Source organism: Lipomyces oligophaga (assembly GCF_038497815.1).
Source record: "Lipomyces oligophaga strain CBS 7107 unplaced genomic scaffold V1516scaffold_4, whole genome shotgun sequence".
NCBI lineage: Eukaryota > Fungi > Ascomycota > Lipomycetes > Lipomycetales > Lipomycetaceae > Lipomyces > [Lipomyces] oligophaga.
In genome coordinates this window covers 205,957-226,955 of record NW_027117788.1, presented here as the reverse complement: position 1 = coordinate 226,955, position 20,999 = coordinate 205,957, and the positions used below count along the sequence as shown (strand labels likewise).

The 20,999-nt window shown below is 45.6% G+C and overlaps 7 protein-coding genes across 7 annotated transcripts; 4 read left to right on the top strand and 3 right to left on the bottom strand.

Moving 5' to 3' along the window:
- The first annotated feature begins 1 nt into the window (after nucleotide 1).
- Nucleotides 2-2,636, top strand: V1516DRAFT_637219 (P-loop containing nucleoside triphosphate hydrolase protein). Its single transcript, XM_066920043.1, has 2 exons — nucleotides 2-877; nucleotides 929-2,636. The coding sequence occupies exons 1-2, from the start codon at nucleotides 29-31 to the stop codon at nucleotides 2,321-2,323; spliced, it is 2,244 nt and encodes a 747-aa protein (XP_066777177.1). The 5' UTR covers nucleotides 2-28; the 3' UTR covers nucleotides 2,324-2,636.
- V1516DRAFT_674544 (uncharacterized protein) lies at nucleotides 2,637-5,099 on the top strand. The gene has a single exon (XM_066922109.1). It carries the CDS (start codon nucleotides 3,008-3,010, stop codon nucleotides 4,982-4,984), a length of 1,977 nt encoding a protein of 658 aa, XP_066777176.1. The 5' UTR covers nucleotides 2,637-3,007; the 3' UTR covers nucleotides 4,985-5,099.
- Nucleotides 5,100-6,616: 1,517 nt separating this feature from the next.
- On the top strand, nucleotides 6,617-8,676 carry V1516DRAFT_674541 (DNA polymerase alpha subunit B N-terminal-domain-containing protein). Its single transcript, XM_066922108.1, has one exon. The coding sequence runs from the start codon at nucleotides 6,697-6,699 to the stop codon at nucleotides 8,632-8,634; it is 1,938 nt and encodes a 645-aa protein (XP_066777175.1). The 5' UTR covers nucleotides 6,617-6,696; the 3' UTR covers nucleotides 8,635-8,676.
- On the bottom strand, nucleotides 8,615-10,831 carry V1516DRAFT_674540 (thiamine diphosphate-binding protein). Its single transcript, XM_066922107.1, has 2 exons — nucleotides 9,991-10,831; nucleotides 8,615-9,943 (listed from the first exon to the last, which is right to left on the bottom strand). The coding sequence occupies exons 1-2, from the start codon at nucleotides 10,514-10,516 to the stop codon at nucleotides 8,676-8,678; spliced, it is 1,794 nt and encodes a 597-aa protein (XP_066777174.1). The 5' UTR covers nucleotides 10,517-10,831; the 3' UTR covers nucleotides 8,615-8,675.
- Nucleotides 10,699-15,229, bottom strand: V1516DRAFT_316613 (P-loop containing nucleoside triphosphate hydrolase protein). Its single transcript, XM_066918896.1, has 2 exons — nucleotides 13,020-15,229; nucleotides 10,699-12,969 (listed from the first exon to the last, which is right to left on the bottom strand). The coding sequence occupies exons 1-2, from the start codon at nucleotides 14,976-14,978 to the stop codon at nucleotides 10,882-10,884; spliced, it is 4,047 nt and encodes a 1,348-aa protein (XP_066777173.1). The 5' UTR covers nucleotides 14,979-15,229; the 3' UTR covers nucleotides 10,699-10,881.
- A 2,036-nt stretch (nucleotides 15,230-17,265) lies between these two features.
- Nucleotides 17,266-18,645, top strand: V1516DRAFT_674531 (uncharacterized protein). The gene has a single exon (XM_066922106.1). It carries the CDS (start codon nucleotides 17,697-17,699, stop codon nucleotides 18,498-18,500), a length of 804 nt encoding a protein of 267 aa, XP_066777172.1. The 5' UTR covers nucleotides 17,266-17,696; the 3' UTR covers nucleotides 18,501-18,645.
- Nucleotides 18,526-20,974, bottom strand: V1516DRAFT_674529 (pyridine nucleotide-disulfide oxidoreductase-domain-containing protein). Its single transcript, XM_066922105.1, has one exon. The coding sequence runs from the start codon at nucleotides 20,902-20,904 to the stop codon at nucleotides 18,718-18,720; it is 2,187 nt and encodes a 728-aa protein (XP_066777171.1). The 5' UTR covers nucleotides 20,905-20,974; the 3' UTR covers nucleotides 18,526-18,717.
- Between the last annotated feature and the right edge of the window lie 25 nt (nucleotides 20,975-20,999).

The window sequence follows — 20,999 nt, the reverse complement described above, 5'->3', positions numbered from 1 at the left end:
TGATTATTTACACATGACATATAAATAGATGGCCCCTACAATTGCTGAACAAGTTCGTCGCGCGGCCCCGTCAATTGACACCGTAGTATCGGAATATTGTGCGGGATATATGGCACATGTCGAACGGACAATCGTGAACGCAAACGTTGACGCTGAAGTTGAATTTGTTCGAGACTTACTATTGAATGCAGGCGCAAGTGCTCGATCCGTAGCATCGTTATGTGACGCACTGATAAATACCTTGATCCCTCTTCAAGAAGCAGCTGCAAAACAGAGTGGCACTGGGACCACGGCCAGGAAACTTGACCAAGCACTAGTTATTGGAGCTCAACGAGACGGACTTTCATCCGTTGGATTGTTCGGCGCCGCCGTGGATCTTGATGCAGTCGCTGGTCGGAAAGTCGATTCACGAGTGGACAAAAAGAAACTTGAGAAAGCCGAGAGAAAGATTGCTGCGAAACTCGAGAAACGTGTAATGAAAAATGTCGAATACGAAGCCTCTAAATTGCTCAACGAAGTGCCGGCCGAGGACTATGACAAGTTTTTCATGGAAGTCAATCCGCTGATGCTCGGAAACTCCGGCCAAGGGAAAAGTAAAGATATCAAGATTGAGAACTTTGATCTTTTCGTTGCAAGCAAACGTATTTTATCCGATTCGACCTTGACTCTAGCCTATGGGCATCGGTATGGTCTCATTGGCCAGAATGGTATTGGAAAATCAACTTTGCTGCGAGCCCTCTCGAGAAGAGAACTAAATGTTCCGAAGCATATCACGATTTTGCATGTCGAGCAGGAAGTGATTGGAGATGATACTCCTGCTCTGCAATCTGTTTTAGATGCTGACGTCTGGCGCAAGCATTTACTATTGGATCAAGAGGTCAGTTCATTTGGTCATTCCTTTTCTTAAGCAGTCATATTGACAATCTAGAAATTCACAAAACAAATTGCAGATCTGGATGCGAAACTGGAAGGTATGGACGACGATGGAGCAGAAGAAACCAAGAAAGCCCTGGAAATCGAGCGAAGCGAATTGGAAGCTACCTTAGTCGACATCTACGATAAATTAACTGAAATGGAGAGCGACAAAGCTGAGTCGCGCGCAGCTAGTATTCTGTATGGTCTTGGGTTTTCACAAGGACAGCAGGGCAATCCCACGAAGTCGTTTTCTGGAGGTTGGCGAATGCGATTAGCACTAGCGAGAGCTTTGTTTTGTCGGCCCGACTTGTTGTTGCTTGATGAGCCCTCCAATATGTTAGATGTTCCTTCGATCACGTTTCTGTCTCATTATCTCCAAGGATATCCAAGTACGGTACTTGTAGTTTCGCACGATCGAGCGTTTCTGAACGAAGTCGCTACCGATATTATTCACCAGCACTCAGAACGACTAGATTATTACAAAAACAGCAACTTCGACATGTTCTACGCGACTCGGGAGGAACGCCGTAAGAACCAGCGGCGAGAGTATGAAAGTCAAATGAATTACCGAAAGGGCTTACAGACGTTTATCGACAAGTTCCGATACAATGCGGCCAAGGCTGCGGAAGCGCAGAGTCGAATCAAAAAGCTCGAGAAACTGCCGGTTCTAGAATTACCCGAGGAAGAAGCCACATTGACCTTCAGATTCCCAGAAGTCGAAAAGTTGTCTCCACCAATCGTGCAGTTAAACAATGTAACGTTTTCGTACGGCGGTGAGGGTCGGACGATCTTGAAAAACGCGGATCTAGGTGTACAAATGGACTCGCGAATCGCACTAGTTGGAGGCAACGGCAGTGGAAAGACAACTGTTCTGAAGTTGTTGACGGGTCAACTGGAGCCCGTTAAAGGCATGGTTCAGCGCAATGCACGACTACGGATAGGATATTTCGCACAGCACCATGTGGATGCGATGGACCTCAAAATGAGTGCTGTGGGCTGGATGGCCAAGAACTGGCCAGGACGAAGCGAAGAGGAATACCGCAGACATCTTGGAGCGTTTGGAATCACAGGCACGCTCGGACTTCAGCAAATGGTTCTGTTATCCGGTGGACAAAAAAGTCGTGTTGCGTTTGCCTGTCTGGGCCTGTCGAATCCGCATATTCTAGTGCTCGACGAGCCTAGTAACCACTTAGACACTGCCGGTCTTGACGCACTTGCTGAAGCAGTGAACAAGTTTGAAGGAGGCGTGCTGATTGTTTCGCACGACGTCGATCTGATTTCGCGTACCTCAAAGGAATTGTGGGTCTGCGATGAGGGCACGGTCAGACAGTATCCGGGTACAATTCAGCAATATAAGGAGGATATTCTTGCCAAAGCTGATTCTGCAGGAGTCGTGCAAAAGCATTAACGGTACAGGAGCAGTTCTTGTTTGCAGTGCATTGTATAATTACATAATCATATGATTACATAACTTATCGAGTGGATCCCAGCATAGGATCACTCGCTCGAGTGCATTATTAACGTATTACATAATTTTTCCTAATGAGGAAGGACAGTCAACCGTTCGCTCGGCTTAACCGAAGTAACCACCACGCTAGTAAGCCCGCTAGTGGATTCACAAACCCCATGTGGCCTGTGATCGTTAACTCAAATGCGCAGAGATTCCTAAACAGGAAAGTAGAACGGTTGCTAGGACGACCCAGTAGACAGAGGACAAGGCAGGGCACTGACTGCCCTTTTCGAGATAATTTGGTGAAGAGGAGAACGAGAAAAAAGGACAAAAAGGACTGAAGAGTACTTGAGGAGTAAAAGAATCTGCAAAAATCGCACGAAAAAACAGTTTTACAATCCGTTTAAATTTTTGCGTTGGTGCTAGACTGTACTTACCAGTTGAGCTCTAGCAGTATCTGGAGTATATATCGCAAGTCATTTCGACATCCATCTGGTGCGTCCAGCCCACTCAATTCGCTCAGAGTTCATTCGGTTCAATTAGAAATCCAGAAATCAGATAGCAGTGATTGAGAGATTTAGCGATATTGTCTACTTATTATATTCAAGTTTCATCAAATAGAACCACAGATCATCTCCGCAAATGTCGTTGCTTACGAGACTTCCGCACGAAGTCCTCTACGACGTCCTTGCTTCCGTCTCTCTGCGCGACGCACTTTCGGTTGGCTCGACATGCAAAGAGCTGCGTTCGATTGTGCTTGATAGTGATGTGTTTTGGAACTTTTTATTGCACAAAACCTTCGACACTGTACTCGTTTCGTCGGCCGATGTGGACTCCTCAATTCCGACCACTGCTTCTGCGCATCTCGACCCTTCGGCAGATATCAGCGCGCAGCATCGACTTCTATCGATAGGTGCTGAAAACAATATTGCCTTGATTCGCAATGTCCATTCCGAAAATCCTACTAGTTCCACGTCTTTGTCCACTTCGTACAATTACTTGACCGGAAGTTCGGACTCTACAGGCGGCGCTGCTTCGTCCGACAAGCGTCTCTACTCGCAAGCCTCTTCTGCCGCTGCTGCCTCTGCTACGATATCGCAGCGACGGCAAACGCAATCACGCTCACGTCCTCGCAGTGGTACTCGCATACCAGCAGCGAAGAGGGAGTTCAAACAGAGATTTCGGTATTTTTTGCAAAACTCCCGTGCAATCCGCGAAAAGTATGCAGACGAAAAGTCTCGATTAGGTATCCGTGAAGATGTCGTTTCATGCGCGTTGCATCTTTTGCGTGAGAATGATGTCCACAATTTTACTATTCTCCTGCAGTCGCAGCTCTTCTCTGCTGTGGTTTTTGACCAGTTCATTCCTGGAACCATGCCTGTCAAACAGCTTGGCCGACTGCCGTCTCCTTCCGCTTTCACATTGAAGCCCAACGCTTTGATTCTTCAACAGCGACTAGACATGTTACGAGTCATTTTCGGCCAGCGTGTGCCTCGTGCGCCGATTCCTTACAATCTCCGCGAACTACAAGCTATTGTTTATGATTCCATGCGGTTTTCGCTGTTTTCCGAGAATCTTACAGTATCGCGCACAGCAGTACTCGGCAGCAGTTCTGGAACTAGCAGTATGTACCGGCCACTTGGTCCAAAACGACTACCGGACTCCATATGGGGCGGTGGAATGGAACATTTGTGTGATCAGACTGTAGTTCCTAGATTCGATGTGTTGATTGCCATTCTCGCCTTCTTTGGTCATCATGCTACATGGACTCAACTTGTCCGGGACGGACTCGGTCCTTTCTTCAACAACCCCCCGGAAGCATCTGATTTCGATTACAAAGACACTGATTTGTTTGAGTTTCCCAATTCGTGGAAAGGTTTATATAGTTATCTTCCGTTTTGGAATTTTGCTGTTTTGCGGCAGGCCTCTGGAGCTGCTGCTGCGGCCGCGGCAGGGGCTTCGGCTTCAGGTCCTACCTCAACAGGCCAGTCTGCTTTGGCTACTGGTGGATCGGGATCAAATGACTCTGCTGATCCCCGATTCTCAACTGCGACTGCAGCTCATCCTAGTTTCAAATCCGTCAAGTCTAAATCCAGACCTACTTTACCTGAGACTGCGAGTACGGCCAGCTCTGGCGGTGCGCTTCCACCTTCGTCTGCTAGCTCCGCTCGGAAGCCTAAGACGGCAGCAGCACCGCCGCCTGTAACAGCTAGCTGGACGTCGTATCCTATCGACGACCAATTCGACGGCATGCAAGCATTCGAGGCCGACTTACCGGCGATTCATGGACCAGTTTCTTTTGTTGGGTACGGTCATGACCGGTTACTGTACCGGACGTATTCGACGCTGGTTCCGCTGAACCCATGTTTCGGGCTTCCAGGGTTTGCTCGCTTTGCTATGCGTAAGGAATATATACAGGATCCGGACTCGGATTCTGACGACTACGATGACAATCACCGGACTGGTAAGATTCGGTACGATGGCGATTTGACGGTGTGGGAATACAACGGGGTGTATATTCCAGGACCGAAAATTTTGCTTGGCCGCTGGAGAGATGGTAGTGACCCTTCGATGACACATGCGGTCGAGGGTCCGTTTATGTTTTATGCCGAATTATGAAATTCTTAATTGTGTTTGTATATATGTACGTTATTTTGTGTTTGATATTGGCCGGGTTGGTGTATTGCTATGATTGATTTTATACCATGTTCTAGTAATTGACTATAGTACTTAATTCTATAATTGCTCAATGTGGAGACCCTATTTAAAGGATGTCTCCTGTTCTGTACGTTCAAAGTTAAGCCTATTTTTGCCAGAGGCAAAGAGATTCCTGAAACAAATAAGCCCCGAACGGCCACGCGACGCCTCTGTTCTGGATTGGGATCTGCCGGCTAACTGGTTCGGCATTAGGCTCTGGGTAGTCTCTGTCAGATTCCTGTATTCTGGTCGTAGGAGGAGCTAGTATTCAGACGAGTTGGACGTAAATGTAGAGGTGAATTCACATATTCCTGTGATACGCATTTATTCCTTGAAATGTATTTCATACAACAATGTACCAATCACGCCAAAGTCGTCCATCCAGAATTACTGCTCCCGCAGACCAGATCTGATTCTACCGAGCTTCGATCCGCTTTCTTTGCTTTTTCCAATACTTCTGGCGCTCCCGTCGGTAGCTGTCGAATGCAGCTCGCCGTTCTGGGTTCCATGGATTCCAAGGACTTTGGCGCGACTGCAGTAGGCGCAGAGTAGCGCAGTTTCGTGGAGGGCCGTCCTGAGCACTGATAAGAGACAGTCACGGGGAGATAACAATTAACAATTGCTATTACCTAAGTATGCCAATGAAGGTAGACTAACTCTCGACTTATAGCAATTGAGTAATTCCCGAAGTCAATTGTAGCTGGAAGTATTCGGACTCTCTACTGATTTAAAGTAGACTGGTTTGCAGTGCTGACGAGAGATTGGATTGGTGCTTAACAGTACCTCCTAGCGTGGGTTGATCTCCGGGCAGATATAATTTCGCAATGTGAGCTCGAATTTTGTGAACGTCATAAGTGTGTTCTCATCTTTTGCGTGCGATATGTAAATTTGAAATTACAAACTGTAGTTAACATTTAATACTACCATTGGCAAGCAAGCATTGCCGAAACTAACGCTTGTATAAATAATGTACAATTCATTGGGCATTTCGAGTGCATAAATACAGTGTTGTCAATTGTATCTTTTTTCGCCTGTTCCGAAATAGTACCTTATCTAACCTGCATTCAATTCTTGCTTATTCACTTCCTGTTGGCCTTTTCAGCTCTCGGTGTTCCTATGTTTCTGTTCTCAAACTTGGTCATCTAATGCCATGACCAATCAATTTTTCACATTCAAGAAGTGAACCAATTGGCGGAAACGTGAATCAATTAGAACTAGCTGTTATCCAAAAACAAGCAAATCGGATAAAGTAGAACTAGTGCTTTCGGATTAACGTTTCTCGTCCGCTAAAATATACTCGACTCCGTTTATTGTAAGTCTAGGAGTCCAAGCAGTGAATAATAATACCATCGCACCGGCTGTTGCCCTGCATTTCAACCTGTTCATCAATCAAACTTTCAGTAGAATTACGCAGAACTGCCACCCAATTATTATATTTCACCTGGAAGTGTATGATAATTTCAGTTAATTTACGCACTTCGACATCATATTACTAAGTGATTAGTAATCTGGGCATGGGTGAACTACTCCCACGCGTTTTGCGCGTCGCGTCTACAACTCGCGTCTGACTATAGATTAAGACCGTCTTCAATCAGTTTTATATTTGCATAGGAACACGAACACAACGGAAAAAAATGCCTTCAATAACTAATAACTCTGATTTGCCAGCCAATATTCGTGCATTTTATAGCGGTCTATCTTCACCACTCTCGAAAACATGTGAATCTTTACAGACCTCATACGCGATTAGCGCGGCGGATCTGTTTTACAAAATCGAGTCTTATCGGATGCAATTGACGACAAGTGACAATCAGGATCTACCTCCTGTTTCCGAAGAGGTGCTGGAACGACTTCGAGTCCGATTACAAGACCAACTTGAGCGGAAGCAGCAACTTAAGAAGCAAGCTCACGCAAATCTTCAGCCTGGCATGTCCTCGTCATTGGCGTCGTCGCCTGTGACTCCGATGAAGCGAAAGTTGGCAACAGATGCACAAGGATCATCGCCATTTGCAGAGCGTACAGATGCTGGAAAGGTGTTAGAAACATTGAATGGACATGTAAACATTGACCATCAGCAGCCAGCGACGGAGAAAGTCCGTATGTCTGCCTTTATGGATTTCAAGAAGTACCAGTACCGAACGATGCGGCAGTCGCTTTTTGAGGTCTCAGAATATCTGGACGAGCGGATCGAGCAGTTTGCAGACGTAATATCGAACTATTTGTCTGAGATGATCAAAAATGATAGCGGAATAACTGACCCTGCGATGATAGCCGCCTCTGCAGGCCAATTCGGACGTCCCGATCAAACTAATCAAGAGGATGAGATTGTCGTAGGTCGGATAGTCAGTGATTCTATACATGCATCTGATCGGTCGAAACTGAACAAAGATTCTATTTTGCTCGAAGGGTCGCGAAGGATGGCCTCTGGAGCACGCGTTAAATTGCGCTTCGCTCTTGAGCCCATGAATTCTAAAGTAATGGTAGCTTCGGGTTTGTATAGTTTTTTCCCCGGTCAGATCGTTGCCCTCAAGGGGAATAATCCTGGTAATGACACGTTTGTTGTGCGAGGGATAGTCGCAATTCCGGATTTACCGTTTCCAGATACATCACTCGAGACGCTCGTCGCAACAAGTACCAAGCCAACACGAGTAATTATCGGAAAGGGTCCGTTCACAACGCAGGAAGATCTTGAGTTTGCACCTCTAGAAGCACTAGTCGAGACCACTATTAAGCAGAATGCTGACGTGCTAATCCTCCTCGGTCCATTCATCGACGTCTTCCATCCTTGCATGACGGACCCAAGCAAGTGGCCAGTCAATGATACATATGCATCAACGCCAGAAGACCTGTTTCGAGCATGTATATCTAGCCGGCTCCGGCGTCTCGAGGCCGCGTTGCCGGCGGTCCAAATTGTTCTCATCCCCGCCTGCGGTCCTCGAGAAGCTGTCCAGAAACACATCTCCTATCCTGCGCCGCCGATAGCTCAGGGCGAGCCCGAGCTTAAGAAGCAACTCGCTTTACCTAGGCGGTCTCGATGGCTATGCAATCCATCATTTTTCTCCATCAACTCTGTCATTGTCGCCGTGTCCAACGCCGACGTCATCATGCAATTATCCAAATTGGAGTGCACAATCGAAATCCCATCCATTCCGGCTCCAGGCGCTGGTTCTGGTCAGCGGATCGCTCGCGACGGCGAGTCGAACGTGATGGTTAGACAAGTCAGACAAATCATCAATCAGCGTTCAATGTACCCTGTCTTTCCTTCAGACCCGAATACAACTCCTCTCGATGTGTCTTATCTCGGATTAGCAGATATCAAGACTGCCCAGCCAGATCTGTTGATCGTGCCGTCAGACCACAGGTATTTCGCCAAAGTAATCGATAACGTCGTTGCCGTCAACCCGGGCAGTCTGACGAAACTACAGTCTTCAGGAACGTTTGCTTGTCTGGACATTGCTCCTCTGAAAGAGGCTATCAACGCAGCGCACTTAGATGGCCTCGACCAAAAGTTGCAACTTGGCTCCCTACATAAATTATATGACCGATGCCGAGTTGAGATTAGAAGGATTTAATTTCAATAGTATTAGTAATAGTCACTACAAATAGAATCTGTTCAATAATATCGCGGAACCTCGCCTCTGTCTTTGCTATACGTATAAAACCACTCCTTCAAATGCTCTCTCATATGAGCCATCTGACCCGATAATCGCCAAGGGATGTCCATCTTATCTAGCTTGACCTCTATAAAACGAGTCTTTTTATTTTCCTCCTCTTGAAATGTTTTATTATTGAATAAAAGTGACTCCAATTCCTCTCGTGTTGTCACAGAATACGACGAATAGCTCTCGGGTGCCGCGCCAAATGTAGACAGTAGTTCAGTATACTTCCAGTTCGGACAGATGTCGTTATACTTAGCTGTTGGTCCATGAATCGCCCGCTCAATAGTATATCCATCATTATTAAGCAAGAAAATCGTAGGTGTGTACTGATTACGAGTCATTGTTGCAAGCTCCTGTATCGTCATCATTGAACTGCCATCACCCTCGAACAATATGATTCGCGAATGTGGACCATCTTTGTGTGCATCTATTTCTCGTTGCGCAACGCAGGCTCCTAGTGCTCCAGGCAACGCGAAACCGATCGACGAGAAGTACAATTGTGTGTTGAAGTTGATACCGGCTGGAAATGATGCATCGTTGATTCCATACTGAGCTGTACCCGACTCAGCAAACACGACATCATTGGGCTTCAAAAATTTGGTTATTACATTGGAATAGAAATATGCAGTCGAGATGTCAGCCGGTGATTTGAACACCAATGGCGGCTGGCCAAGCTTTAATGACTCTATTGTTCGCGCTGTGGGCAACTTCGACACATCCAGTCTCTGGAGAACTAAGTCCAACACAGGAATGAAATGCAGGCCACCATGCCGTTCACCGAAAATAGACACATAAGCCGGGTGGAGCATAATCAATTGCTCGGTCGTTGTGTGTCGGGTGAAACCGCCGGTATTAGAGTCTGTGATCAACGGGCCGATGTTCAGAATCAAATCAGATCCTTCAACGGCCTCGGCCACACCTGAGACTGACAAATGACCATTGTAAAGTCCGCCAAAATATGGACTATCTTCGTCGACAAATCCTTTTGCCAAGTCGGTTGCGAACGAGGGAAATTTCGTTTTACTTACAAGCTCCATTACTTGCTCGCGAGCATGGTGTCTGCGCGCGAGAATGTCAGCTAAAATACAAGGCTTTTTGCTGGCATAGATAGCGTCCAGGATCTTATTTGCCAAATCAGAATCTAACTCAGGATCCGGATTGCTGATTTGTAAAACCAATGGAGTATCCAACGCTGTAGCTGCAACAGGTGCAAGCACGATATCTATGAAGTCAGCAATATAGGACTTTCAAACCAAATATGAGACACACCTAGAGGAACAAAAATATATCCCGGTAAAGACCGCTTCCAGATCGTAGTCAAGATGCGATCGACCTCGTCAGCCAATGTTTCAACCTTCTCCAGGAACGCCGAACAACATCGGACCGGTGCACTCATCCTAGAATAGGCGTGATGATCCGGACTCTCGAAGTCAGCGTCCGATGGAATAGTATGGTGAAGCCACATTTTCGAATCCATCTCAGCACGAGCTGGTGTGCCAACGATATGTAGCAGGGGAACATGTTCTGCAAACGCACCGGCGACTCCATTAATCGCAGACAACTCGCCCACACCATAGGTCGTGACTAAAACACCAGGAAGTCCTCGCGTCCGTCCGTAGCCGTCCGCAGCATAAGCAGCGTTCAACTCATTACAGCAACCGATCCAGTCAAGTCCGGGCACATTGAATATGTGGTCCAACAGCGTCATGTTAAAATCTCCGGGACATCCGAGAATATTGTCGATGCCTAATTGATGAATCCGTGAAAACAGAAACGTGCCGAATGGAATTGACATTTTTGAACAATAGTTGGTATTTTTGATCTGCTGTATTCTGAATGCTGTATATTATAGTTAATTAGTACAGGCAGACAGAGGCATAGGATACTGAGATATAAAGCAGCGTATGCTGGCCCCGAGTCTGGCAACGGGATCAGGTAATTAGTAAACATTATGCGTTGCCATGACGTTCATAACAAAGCATGCATAATTACATTATGCTTAAACCGAATATATTATCAGAAATAGATGTGATATCACACGTTCCATAAAACTGATAACACTCGGTAATATAGTTATCGCTAGTTTATCTTACTCTACGCTTTGCAGATGCCTTCTATTTCTCTATTCCTCTAGTCTATCCGTATACATACCAAAATAAATCAATTGGCTTCCAACGCCTGAAGCTGAACTAGATCATAATACTTACCCTTGTTTGCCAATAACTCCTGATGAGTTCCCGATTCAAGAACCCGGCCCCCTTCAAACACATAAATACAATCTGCGTTTTGGATCGTACTAAGTCTATGAGCGACTGCAATGGTAGTTCGACCCTTCGATGCTTTATCCAGAGCCGCCTGAACGACGCGTTCCGACTCGGAATCAAGCGCAGAAGTCGCCTCGTCCAAAAGCAAAACTTTTGGATTTCGAATCAAGGCCCGCGCAATTGCAATTCGCTGCTTCTGACCGCCTGACAGAAGTGCTCCCTTTGATCCACAAAGAGTGTCATAACCGTCGGGAAGTGACAAGATAAATTCGTGGATATTAGCAGATTTGCAAGCCTCCATGATTTCCTCGTCAGTCACCTCGACAGTGCTTCCCAGTGCGACGTTTTCACGAATTGAGCCCGCATATAGTACCGGCTCCTGCTGCACAAGCGCAATATGAGACCGATATTCAGCGACGTTGAGCTCTGAAATATCATGGCCATCCAGTGTGACAACGCCCTTCTGAGGTCGGTAAAAAGACTCTATTAATCCGATAGTAGTTGACTTTCCACATCCAGATGAACCAACCAACGCCACAAACTGGCCCTTCTTAATACTCAAATTGAGTCCTCGTAAAACAGGCACGTCTAATCGAGTTGGGTATCGGAAATGGATGTCTTTGAATTCAATGTTGCCCTCAACAGCTTCCGGCTCCAGTACCATGCCTTCAGTGCTATTCGCGTCAATCTCGGGCTCCGACTCGAGGAGCTTCTTGACCTCACGCGCTGCTTTCAATGCTTTCGCCATCTCAGGCGCAAAAGTGAATACCGTCGTCGTCGATTCCGCAGCAAAAACAACGAGGATAAAAATAAAGTAAAACTGGAAGACACTATATTCTCCCGTAGAAACAAGATAGCCTCCGTAGAAAAAGCCAAGTGCCATCAAATAAAACTGCATGCCACGGGACAGCCCATCAAATAACGCAGATCGAACGCCAACCTTCAGATTTTCTTGGATCGTTCGTGCAAGACTCGTCCGATACCGTTCCATAATCTCTTCTTCCCGAGTCAACGACAACACAGTTTTGATTGCCGATGCTGCTTCACAGGCGTAATCCGACGAGGCTCCAGCCTCTTTGGAAGCCTTCTGAGTAAATGCAGCCAGCATTCGGAAACGGAAATAGCCGACCAACAGAATCAATGGGACAGTCGCGAACATGACCAATCCAAGCTTATACCCGACGATGATCGCGATAACCAGACCAGCGCCCATTGTAACAGCTGACTCAACCATTTTATTTGCGGTCTCTCCACCGAGAGCTTTAATTCGCTGACCATCACTAGCAAGAGAAGCAGTCAAAAATCCTACGGAATGCTCATTCATATCAAAATACGAAATGTCCTGACGAAGCATCTGACGCAGTGACATCTCACGAATCTTACGAACGAGTCGGCTCGACGTGTATCCGAAAAACCCACCACCAATCGTGCTGGTAAAAAATAAAATACAACCAGTCATGAAGATGAAACCAGCAAGAGGATAAATCAATTGTCGAATGATCTCAGAGTCATAGGGGACTGTATACCGCTGCAAGTATAAGAGAAAGAACGCGTAAATAAATGCCAGACCAATTAAAGCAACACCTGTTAGAGCTCCTGAATATAATCCAATCATCGTGACGATCAAATCACGACGTCCAATCCGATACAAAACTTTACTGACTTCCCAGATAGAAGCGAGCTTTTCTTCCGGCCGTTCTTCAAGTTCATACGCAGACATCGACGACACGGCAGTCTTTGTCTTTTTCAATGCAACCATCTCGACACCGGCTTTCTCATCTAAAACCTCCTCTTCGCCATCTTCATCGGCTGCAGCTTTGAAGCTTTCTGCGGCACCCGCGATAGATTGCGATTTCACAAGGTTATAATATTCTCCCTCGGCTGCGAGCAACTCGTTGTGGGTTCCCTGCTCGAGAATCACACCAGTTCGCATGACAACAATGAGATCAGCATCCTTTATTGTGGAAAGACGATGAGCAATAACCTAAACTGTTAAAATACTTATACTTATATGTTCCAATGGCGTGAACTTACAATTGTGGTACGGTTCTTGGAAGCACGATCAAGGGCTTCTTGGACAACGCCCTCGCTCTTTGTATCCAAGGCAGAAGTAGCTTCGTCCAATAAAAGGATCTTAGGATCAGAGACAATCGCACGAGCAATAGCAATACGCTGCTTCTGACCTCCCGACATGAGAAATCCGCGTTCGCCAACTTGAGTCTCTAGTCCGTCAGGAAGCGACTTGATGAAATCCCAGGCATTAGCCTGTTTACATGCCTCGATAATCAAATCAGTTTTTTCTTCCTTCGAGACAAACTCATACTTTGTACCGATCAAGCCGTAAGCGATGTTTTCGAAAATGGAAACTGCAAACAAATTGGGTTCTTGCGATACTAGCGCAATGTTCTGGCGAAGCCATCGAATATTTAGGTCCATGATATCATGACCGTCAAGTAAGATCTGGCCTGCAAGCGGATTGTAAAAGCGTTCCAGAATACCAATAATAGTACTCTTTCCGGATCCAGATGCACCGACAAGCGCAACAGTTTTTCCAGCGGGGACATTCAGATTAAAGTTGTTCAGAATAGTCACATTCGGGCGAGAAGGATAGATGAAGCGAACATCTTTGATTGAGATTTCGCCTCGAACTGATTCCAAGCGCTTGCCTGATTCAGCAGAAGAATCAATAGGGGACTTGCGATCGATCGTCGCAAAGATTTTAGTCGAAGCTGCAACACCGGTCGTAATGGAAGTCAAGTACGGTGAGATAATAGTGAATGCGAAAGCACCTTGGAAGAGCGTCATCAGGCAGGTCATCATAGCAGCAACGGTGATTCTTTCCTCAGTGTAGAGACGGATACCTTGCCAGAACGTCAATGTATCAATTGTGTATGCAAAAATATGGATGCCACCACCCAAAAGACCACCCGCGTAACCCGCATGGATATCCCACTTTTCGCAGACAAGTAAAAACTTATCGTAAGTCATGACCATGCGCTCCTGGATGTTGAATGCCTGGATGTTTCGGACACTTGAGATAGCTTCTTCCGAAAGAGTCGCAGCAGCCCCATAAGCGTCCTGTGAACGTTTCGAATAGATAGTGACCGCCATGGATCCAAAGTAGGTGACCGCGATGATAGCAAAGACGATACCGAGAATAATGGATGTCAAGATCGGGCTTTCGTAATAGGCCAGTGCAATTGATGCAACAAAAGTAGTCAGATGAGAAATGACATACGACACTTTTTCTGACATAGCATCCTGAACCAGAGCAGTATCCGATGAGATACGCGTAGTTATTTCGCCGGAACCCAGCTTATCAAAATAACCAATATTTTGGCGAAGAATGGCAGAAAGGTAATGCTCCTTGATACGTGAAGCTAAAACTTCAGAACTAGCATTGAAAATATAAGATTTGACATAGGTCAAGAACCAGACGAGAGTAGCTACGGCAGCCATGATACCAGAATAAAGTCTAATGATTCTAAAGAACTCGTCTGGCGAGACGGCATTCATTTGATTCATCATGTATGAAGAATAGTCCGTGTAGTTTGTACCATATTCGGTGTCATTGTAGCTGTACCACTTTGTAGCAGTCTCATTGTAGTAATAGTAATTTCCTGAGGTCGAGTTGTAATATTCTCCATCAGGACGAATAAGAGTGAACTGCTCAGAGGCAGAACCGAAGATAAATGCGGTTCCAGGGCGGGTCAAACCCTCGACTAGCGAAAAAACGACACCAACGGCAATCATGATTTTATCACGCTTTGTCGCATACCGATATAATCTCAAAAACGAGGCCGTCACATTTGGAACCGTAACCTGATCGCGGAGAATCTCTGCATCGGCCTCTGATAGGCCCGCAAACTCGTCATCAAGACCAGAGATGGACGAGTATCCTTTGCGGGAAGATACAAAGGACTCTGAGTCGGTGTCGTGTTTCGACGACGAGATCTCGGTAGAATTGATAAGAACAGTCTTCTCTTCGTCCATTTTGGATGAGACAGTCCAGTCAGAATAGCCAAGTAATAGAACCAAACAACTATGAAACTAGAAATTGAAGTTGCAAAGAAGACAAGGAGTATATAAAGAGAAGAAAAGTTAGTCCCCGCTGATTAGTCCGCAGGTCCGCAAGCCCGGCAATTCGGAAAATGGAGTTAGTACGGGCTTGTAAGAGCAGTGCAAACCCACCGGAGGAACCAGAATAGACGCAGATAGAAGAAGCATGTGCGATACAGAATACGGTTGAGTACACCGGTGAAGCTGGAATAGGAAGTTGGCGCAATCCTAGTGGGACTGACAGATGGCTGCTATCAGCTTCGTATTCGCGATTGCAGTTGATCTATTAGGTTTTGGCTTGAGTCTTATTTGATAAGACAATTCACAAATTCTTGAGATAGTCTGAACTATTTAGCATTAATTACTACAAATACGATTTAGGATATTTAATATCTAGATACATGTAGATATCTTAGTTTGAGAGCCATGGGGTAGAATTAATTAGCTCTAGATAGCGCTCGATAGCGCGCTGGATAACGCTGGATAGCACTGGATAGCACAACTACATGCGGTATAGCTCGGACCCCAAAGCACACGGTGCCATTAAAGTTCAGAAGCCGGATAGGAGTCCATAGCTCTCCTTGTCTCCTACAACGTGTGACGGTATAAAACGGAGACATCGAGATACAGAGGAGAGAGCATATGCATGTGCTTCTTATCTCTATCGCCTCGATAAGCCGCCAGCCACTAGCCCTGACCTTCCTCCCTGCCATGTCTGGACAAACGACGTTAATTGCTGACAAGAAAAATAAGAATACGAATCGACGTGAGTCAGCTGTGTATATTAGAGCTGCTCAAAACAATATTGATTCCTGGCGATGAAATCCGGGGCTGTTGTCGCAGGATATGGGGAGATAGCCGTTTGCCGTGATATGTTAGCCAGCCCGCACAAGCATAAGCACGGCCAGCTGGGAAGGAATGACCAGTTTTTAGCCGGCGATTGAGTTTACTAATCTGTTCCTATATTGTGTCTGGCGAACGAAAATATCTCTATCGGGGCCGTGCAGCACAAGTGCCAGGACAAAAAGGTCTGCGCAATCAGCTCGTTTGTGCAGCTCGGACGGGCCAAGTAGAAGAAAGCCCGTCGGCATTTCGACTTGTCCACATGTAGTGGTTGCGAGGGTGGTCACTGCCAGTCTCTCTGGCCAATGACTTGGACAGTGACTCGTGGCGATGCTAAGATTGCCGGTCAATCGGCAGTCATACCCTGGAAATAACGGCGATTAGTCACCTATATCTGTCTATGACTCGACTTGGTCATCGGTATCTGACTAACTGGAAGGGTAGTGCTATCTATACTTGCAGTGGATTTGGCTCCTTCATTTAGCAGAATCGATTAGAACATCAATTTCGCAGTTTTGAATTTGAGGGATATGATTATCATTTATTTTATGTAGTGCAGCTCCGTCAAGAACATCCAGATTGAGTCTGAGAGGTTCCATTTCACATTATAGGCTAGGATTAATGAGGCGACTTGTGAATACACTGTATCTTGCAGAAGAACGCTCTATCTTCTTGATTTTCGTCAAAATTCAGCCCATTGCGTAAAAGAAGATATGTCCATCCCACGTGTGATTGCATGATAGTAAATCTTAAGAATAGGAAATCTTAAGAGTATTAATCCGCTCAAAATTTGTGTGATTCTGAAATCAGTATGCTGTAATCGCTGACAGACTAACTTTTACAAGTAGTAATCTAAGAAAATGCTGACAGTCAAATGTAAAGCATAAATGAATGATTAATTTTAAAAATAAAAGTAATTACATTGATGAACATCTGAATCTCTTTAGGATTACAGGACTGAGAGAGCTCGCTCCACTTGATGATTGGTTGAGCTTTCAAGTACCGGGAAGTAGTCAGGTGCTGGGCCTGCTAAGCGAGATTATTCACGTTCTTATTGATCTGTGGCTTCAAGCAGATAGAGACTTCTGAAGACAAAGAACTGAAACCGGGAATAAGCATATGGATTAGATCTGTCTCATACAAATGTACTAGACCAATGTTGCAGTGGTGTCGCGGTTATGACTGTTACACTTTTCTATCGACTCCGTTTACTTAATTTCAATTCTCAAATTAGATACTACCAGTATACTAGCATCTTACTAGCAGTGATATTGATTGACCGCACGAAGATATCTATAGACTAATGATTTGCTTGGACGTGCTATTATATAATGCTGAAATATGCTGTCTTAGTAATGTCTTAGTAATATTCTTGACTTTCCTCTGGAATAAGGGTAAACTCCTGGAGTCCTCATATTTTTTGAAAATTTCCCGCAAAATTTTTCTTTCGGCATGCCAGTCTCCAAATATCGCTGAATTTGATGTTCATTTCATTCTTTTTCTTCAGTCTGAAATGGCCGACCTCGTCAAACCGAACAGGTCTATTTTGGCCCTGATATTTTCAACCCTAGTTCGAGAACAGGAATCAAAAAATGCCAAATTGACTACAATCCCCTCTATTGTCTTCAGTGTAGCCAACAACACGTGCTATGATTAGTGGTGTAGGTGTTGGGAATTAGCTGAATTTTACTGCAGGACGATGAATTGCCACCTTTGGAAAAAGATCAACAAAAGCTACTGAAGTTTTTACTGGATTTTCGTATCTTGTTTCAATTTTCACCACTAATCATAATAACTTACGAGGGAAAAATGTCAGAGACGGAGACAAAAGCGTTGAGTATTAGGGAATACAACAAACCCCATGACAAGCCGAGAGCGATGGAATTAGTCGGGGAAGCGTATGCCCAGCGGCAGTCGTTGGCAAATATCTACATATTTAAACATCCGTATTTTATCGCTTCTCTTATTCCGCTTGCCGCGTTTATATTTTATCGTTATGATTTGCTGGACGATTTTGGGACTATCATTTTGCTTTCCGCCGGACTACTGATGGCGATGTTTTCCCTGTTTGCGCGGATCACGGACTCCCTCAAGGAAATCACCGAGGGACTAATGCAGGATCCATTTCTGGACGATGCCGATCTGGCGTATGTCGCAGTCTATGGAGACAAGCCGATAGCAGTGGTTTCTGTGAAATACATTGAGTTGAATGAATACGAGGCTGTATTGAAGACCGCTCAAAAGCAGAATTCAGATATTCTGGCTGGCTCAACCGCGACTCTCACGACGTCGAAGCTCAGTGCTTCAAGTCAAACCCCATCGCGAGTCACGCGCTCGTCCGCAAAACACCCTTCCCGACAGGCAATTATCACCTCTTGGACAGTCTTGAAGCGATACCGACGAGTCGGATTAGGTTCAGATTTGATAGCCAAAGTCGTCGAGGCAGTGAAGAAGGACTCTATCAAGAACATTTTAATCCAATGTCTTTCGCTTGAGGTTGCCGCCATTGAGACTCTGAAGAAATCCGGATTTCAATTAGTGAGCCATGCGAAATTGAATGGTGCTTTAGGAAGATTAGGAGTCGAAACAATGACGTTCTCTCTCCAGGTGTAAAATCGCTGTTGTACATAGTATATTGTCCATAATCTATTGTATTCTAACGCATCAGTTTTGTTTCATATTTTGTCATTCGCATATTTTCTATAACCAGTTCCTGTATAATGTAATATATTGTATAATCTAATTTAATCTAACGCACCAGTCGTCTGATCCACATCTATTCCTAATTCACATAGGCCGTTTGCATTGAACCGTCCAGCCACTGCCTCGCTCACACATCTGTCATGTCACGACCAAAAATTCCCCGCTTCAACCAATCCATGAAGAGCAGCGCTCTTGTTCTAAAACTTACGCTCTGTGCAAAATAAACAGATCGCCACAGATACATAGCAACCAAACCTCCGACAAAGGAGTATCCATTCAAATCAAACACAGCCGCATTGCCAATGTACGCAAGACTACCCAAATGATGATATCCAAATGGCTTGTAGACCAAGTCGTCTAGATCGTTATCCACGTATGCTTGCATAGCAAGACTTTCACGAGCTCGTGCAAGTCGTGTCAATTTCCGGCCAAGATACTCGCCCTGCTGGTTGGCACGCTGCGCAGTCGCAGGCAAAGACGTCATCTTACTATCGATATCACGCAGCAAATTTGACAATTCATGGAACCCCAGTGTACCCGAGTTATCCTTATCGTACTCCGTAAACAACTGATCAACACGACGCAAATTTTCAGCGGCCTGAGGGAATCGCCGCTTGATATTATAGGCTATGTCGCGCCATTGCTGGAACGTAATCTCGCAATTCTCGACGCTAATATTGTTCTTCACCGCGTACAGCTTGACAAATTCGACCATGTGTTCCGTTATATTTGTACGAATCGTTGAGCAATCGCCAATCGCATAAACCTCGCCCATTGGCGTGCCAAGAACTCGCAGGTGACTATCCGTCTCGATTGCTCGCCGATTGCTTTGGCCCTTCACAGTCGTCGCAATTTCCTTCGTAATATCACAAAGCGCGACCCCAGTCGACCAAAGACAAAGACCACAGGGAAGCTCCTTTGTTTCCGGATTTCCTTGCGCATCCTTCTGTGTGAAAATAACACGGTCGTTTTCAACTCGCTGAACGCGTGCGTTGGTTAGCACATCAATGGAATCTTTGAGAAATCGCTCCTGCGCATACTCGGATATCTTCTCATCATATGTGTTCAAAATATGTCCTTGGGACTGCACGACATGCACAGATACAAGATTGCGTAAAACTCGTGGAAACGTATTCGTCAAGTCCTCGTTCAACAAGTCGTAAAGTTCGGCAGCAAACTCAACACCTGTGGGGCCGCCGCCACAAACAACAAAACTTAGTAGCCGTTTGCGCTCTTCTTCAGTGGCCCCTGGTAAACAGGCTAGTTCGAAGTTCTGCAAAACCTTGCGCCTAATGTCTCGAGCGTCATCAATAGTCTTCAAAAAATTGCAGTATTCCATCCCTGGAACACCGTGAGTGTTGGATTGCGACCCAACCGCAACAACTACTTTATCGTACGGCACGTAAAATCGGCGTTCTGAACCATCGGGACATTTTTGGGAAACTTCAATTAGGTGTTCGTCAAACTCAATTTTTTCAGCCGAAGCCTCCAGATAATGCGCGCGGACCCGTCGACAGATTCTGCGGATCGGCTCGACCAGCGAACGATATTCCAATGTACCGACAGTGGCCGAAGGAAGCATAGGCGTAAACAAAAAATGGTTTCTAGGCGAAATTACCGTGATGTGGTAGTCGGTGGGATAAATATTTTTAAGCAGAGCCACTGCTCCCCAGCCGGACCCGAGAATTACTAACCGCGGCTTTGACATGGACAACTTATGAACATCGCAGTCTTCATCATCCAGATATCGTTCAAGAATTGGCAGGTTTTTGGGCCCACCAATTCTCGGATTCAGTGCTAGCTCCGAAATCTCGACATCCTCAGAGTCGTCAAGATCTTTATAGGTCGACGAATCGTACACGAAAAACCCCGCAACAAGAATAAGAACAGTCGCCCCTATCGCACCGAGAGAATAGATTGTCAGTTTGACCAATCTAAGAACCCGATATGCCAAAGATGGCGTCGGCTCTGGTGCAGTAGATGAGACAGGTTCAGCTTCTGTTTGGAGTTGTTTAGTAGTCGAAAACTGGCGATAGCTAGATGTAAGCATAGGATATCCATAGCGGCCATGAAATCCAGACAATCCACAAGGACGCGCCCGCGCGTACACATGTAAATTATAAGAATCTAAAACTTCACGACTGAAATGGGATTGATAACCTCGTCGCTGCAGGCTGGAACCAACACCGCTCAAAGCCGAATATGCCGGACTCGCCTTTAGCAGACTCGATCTAGGACCAAAAGCAGCTGCAGTTCTGGAAAAAAAGTTCTGCAAAGAGCCAAACGACCTGCCGGAACGTAAAACAGCGGCCATTTTGGCAAATCGAAATATTGTATTGTTATAAAATTGCTAGTTTATTATATGCAAGTAGTCCAGATAAATATATTCTCACTGGAGGGAGAAGAGAG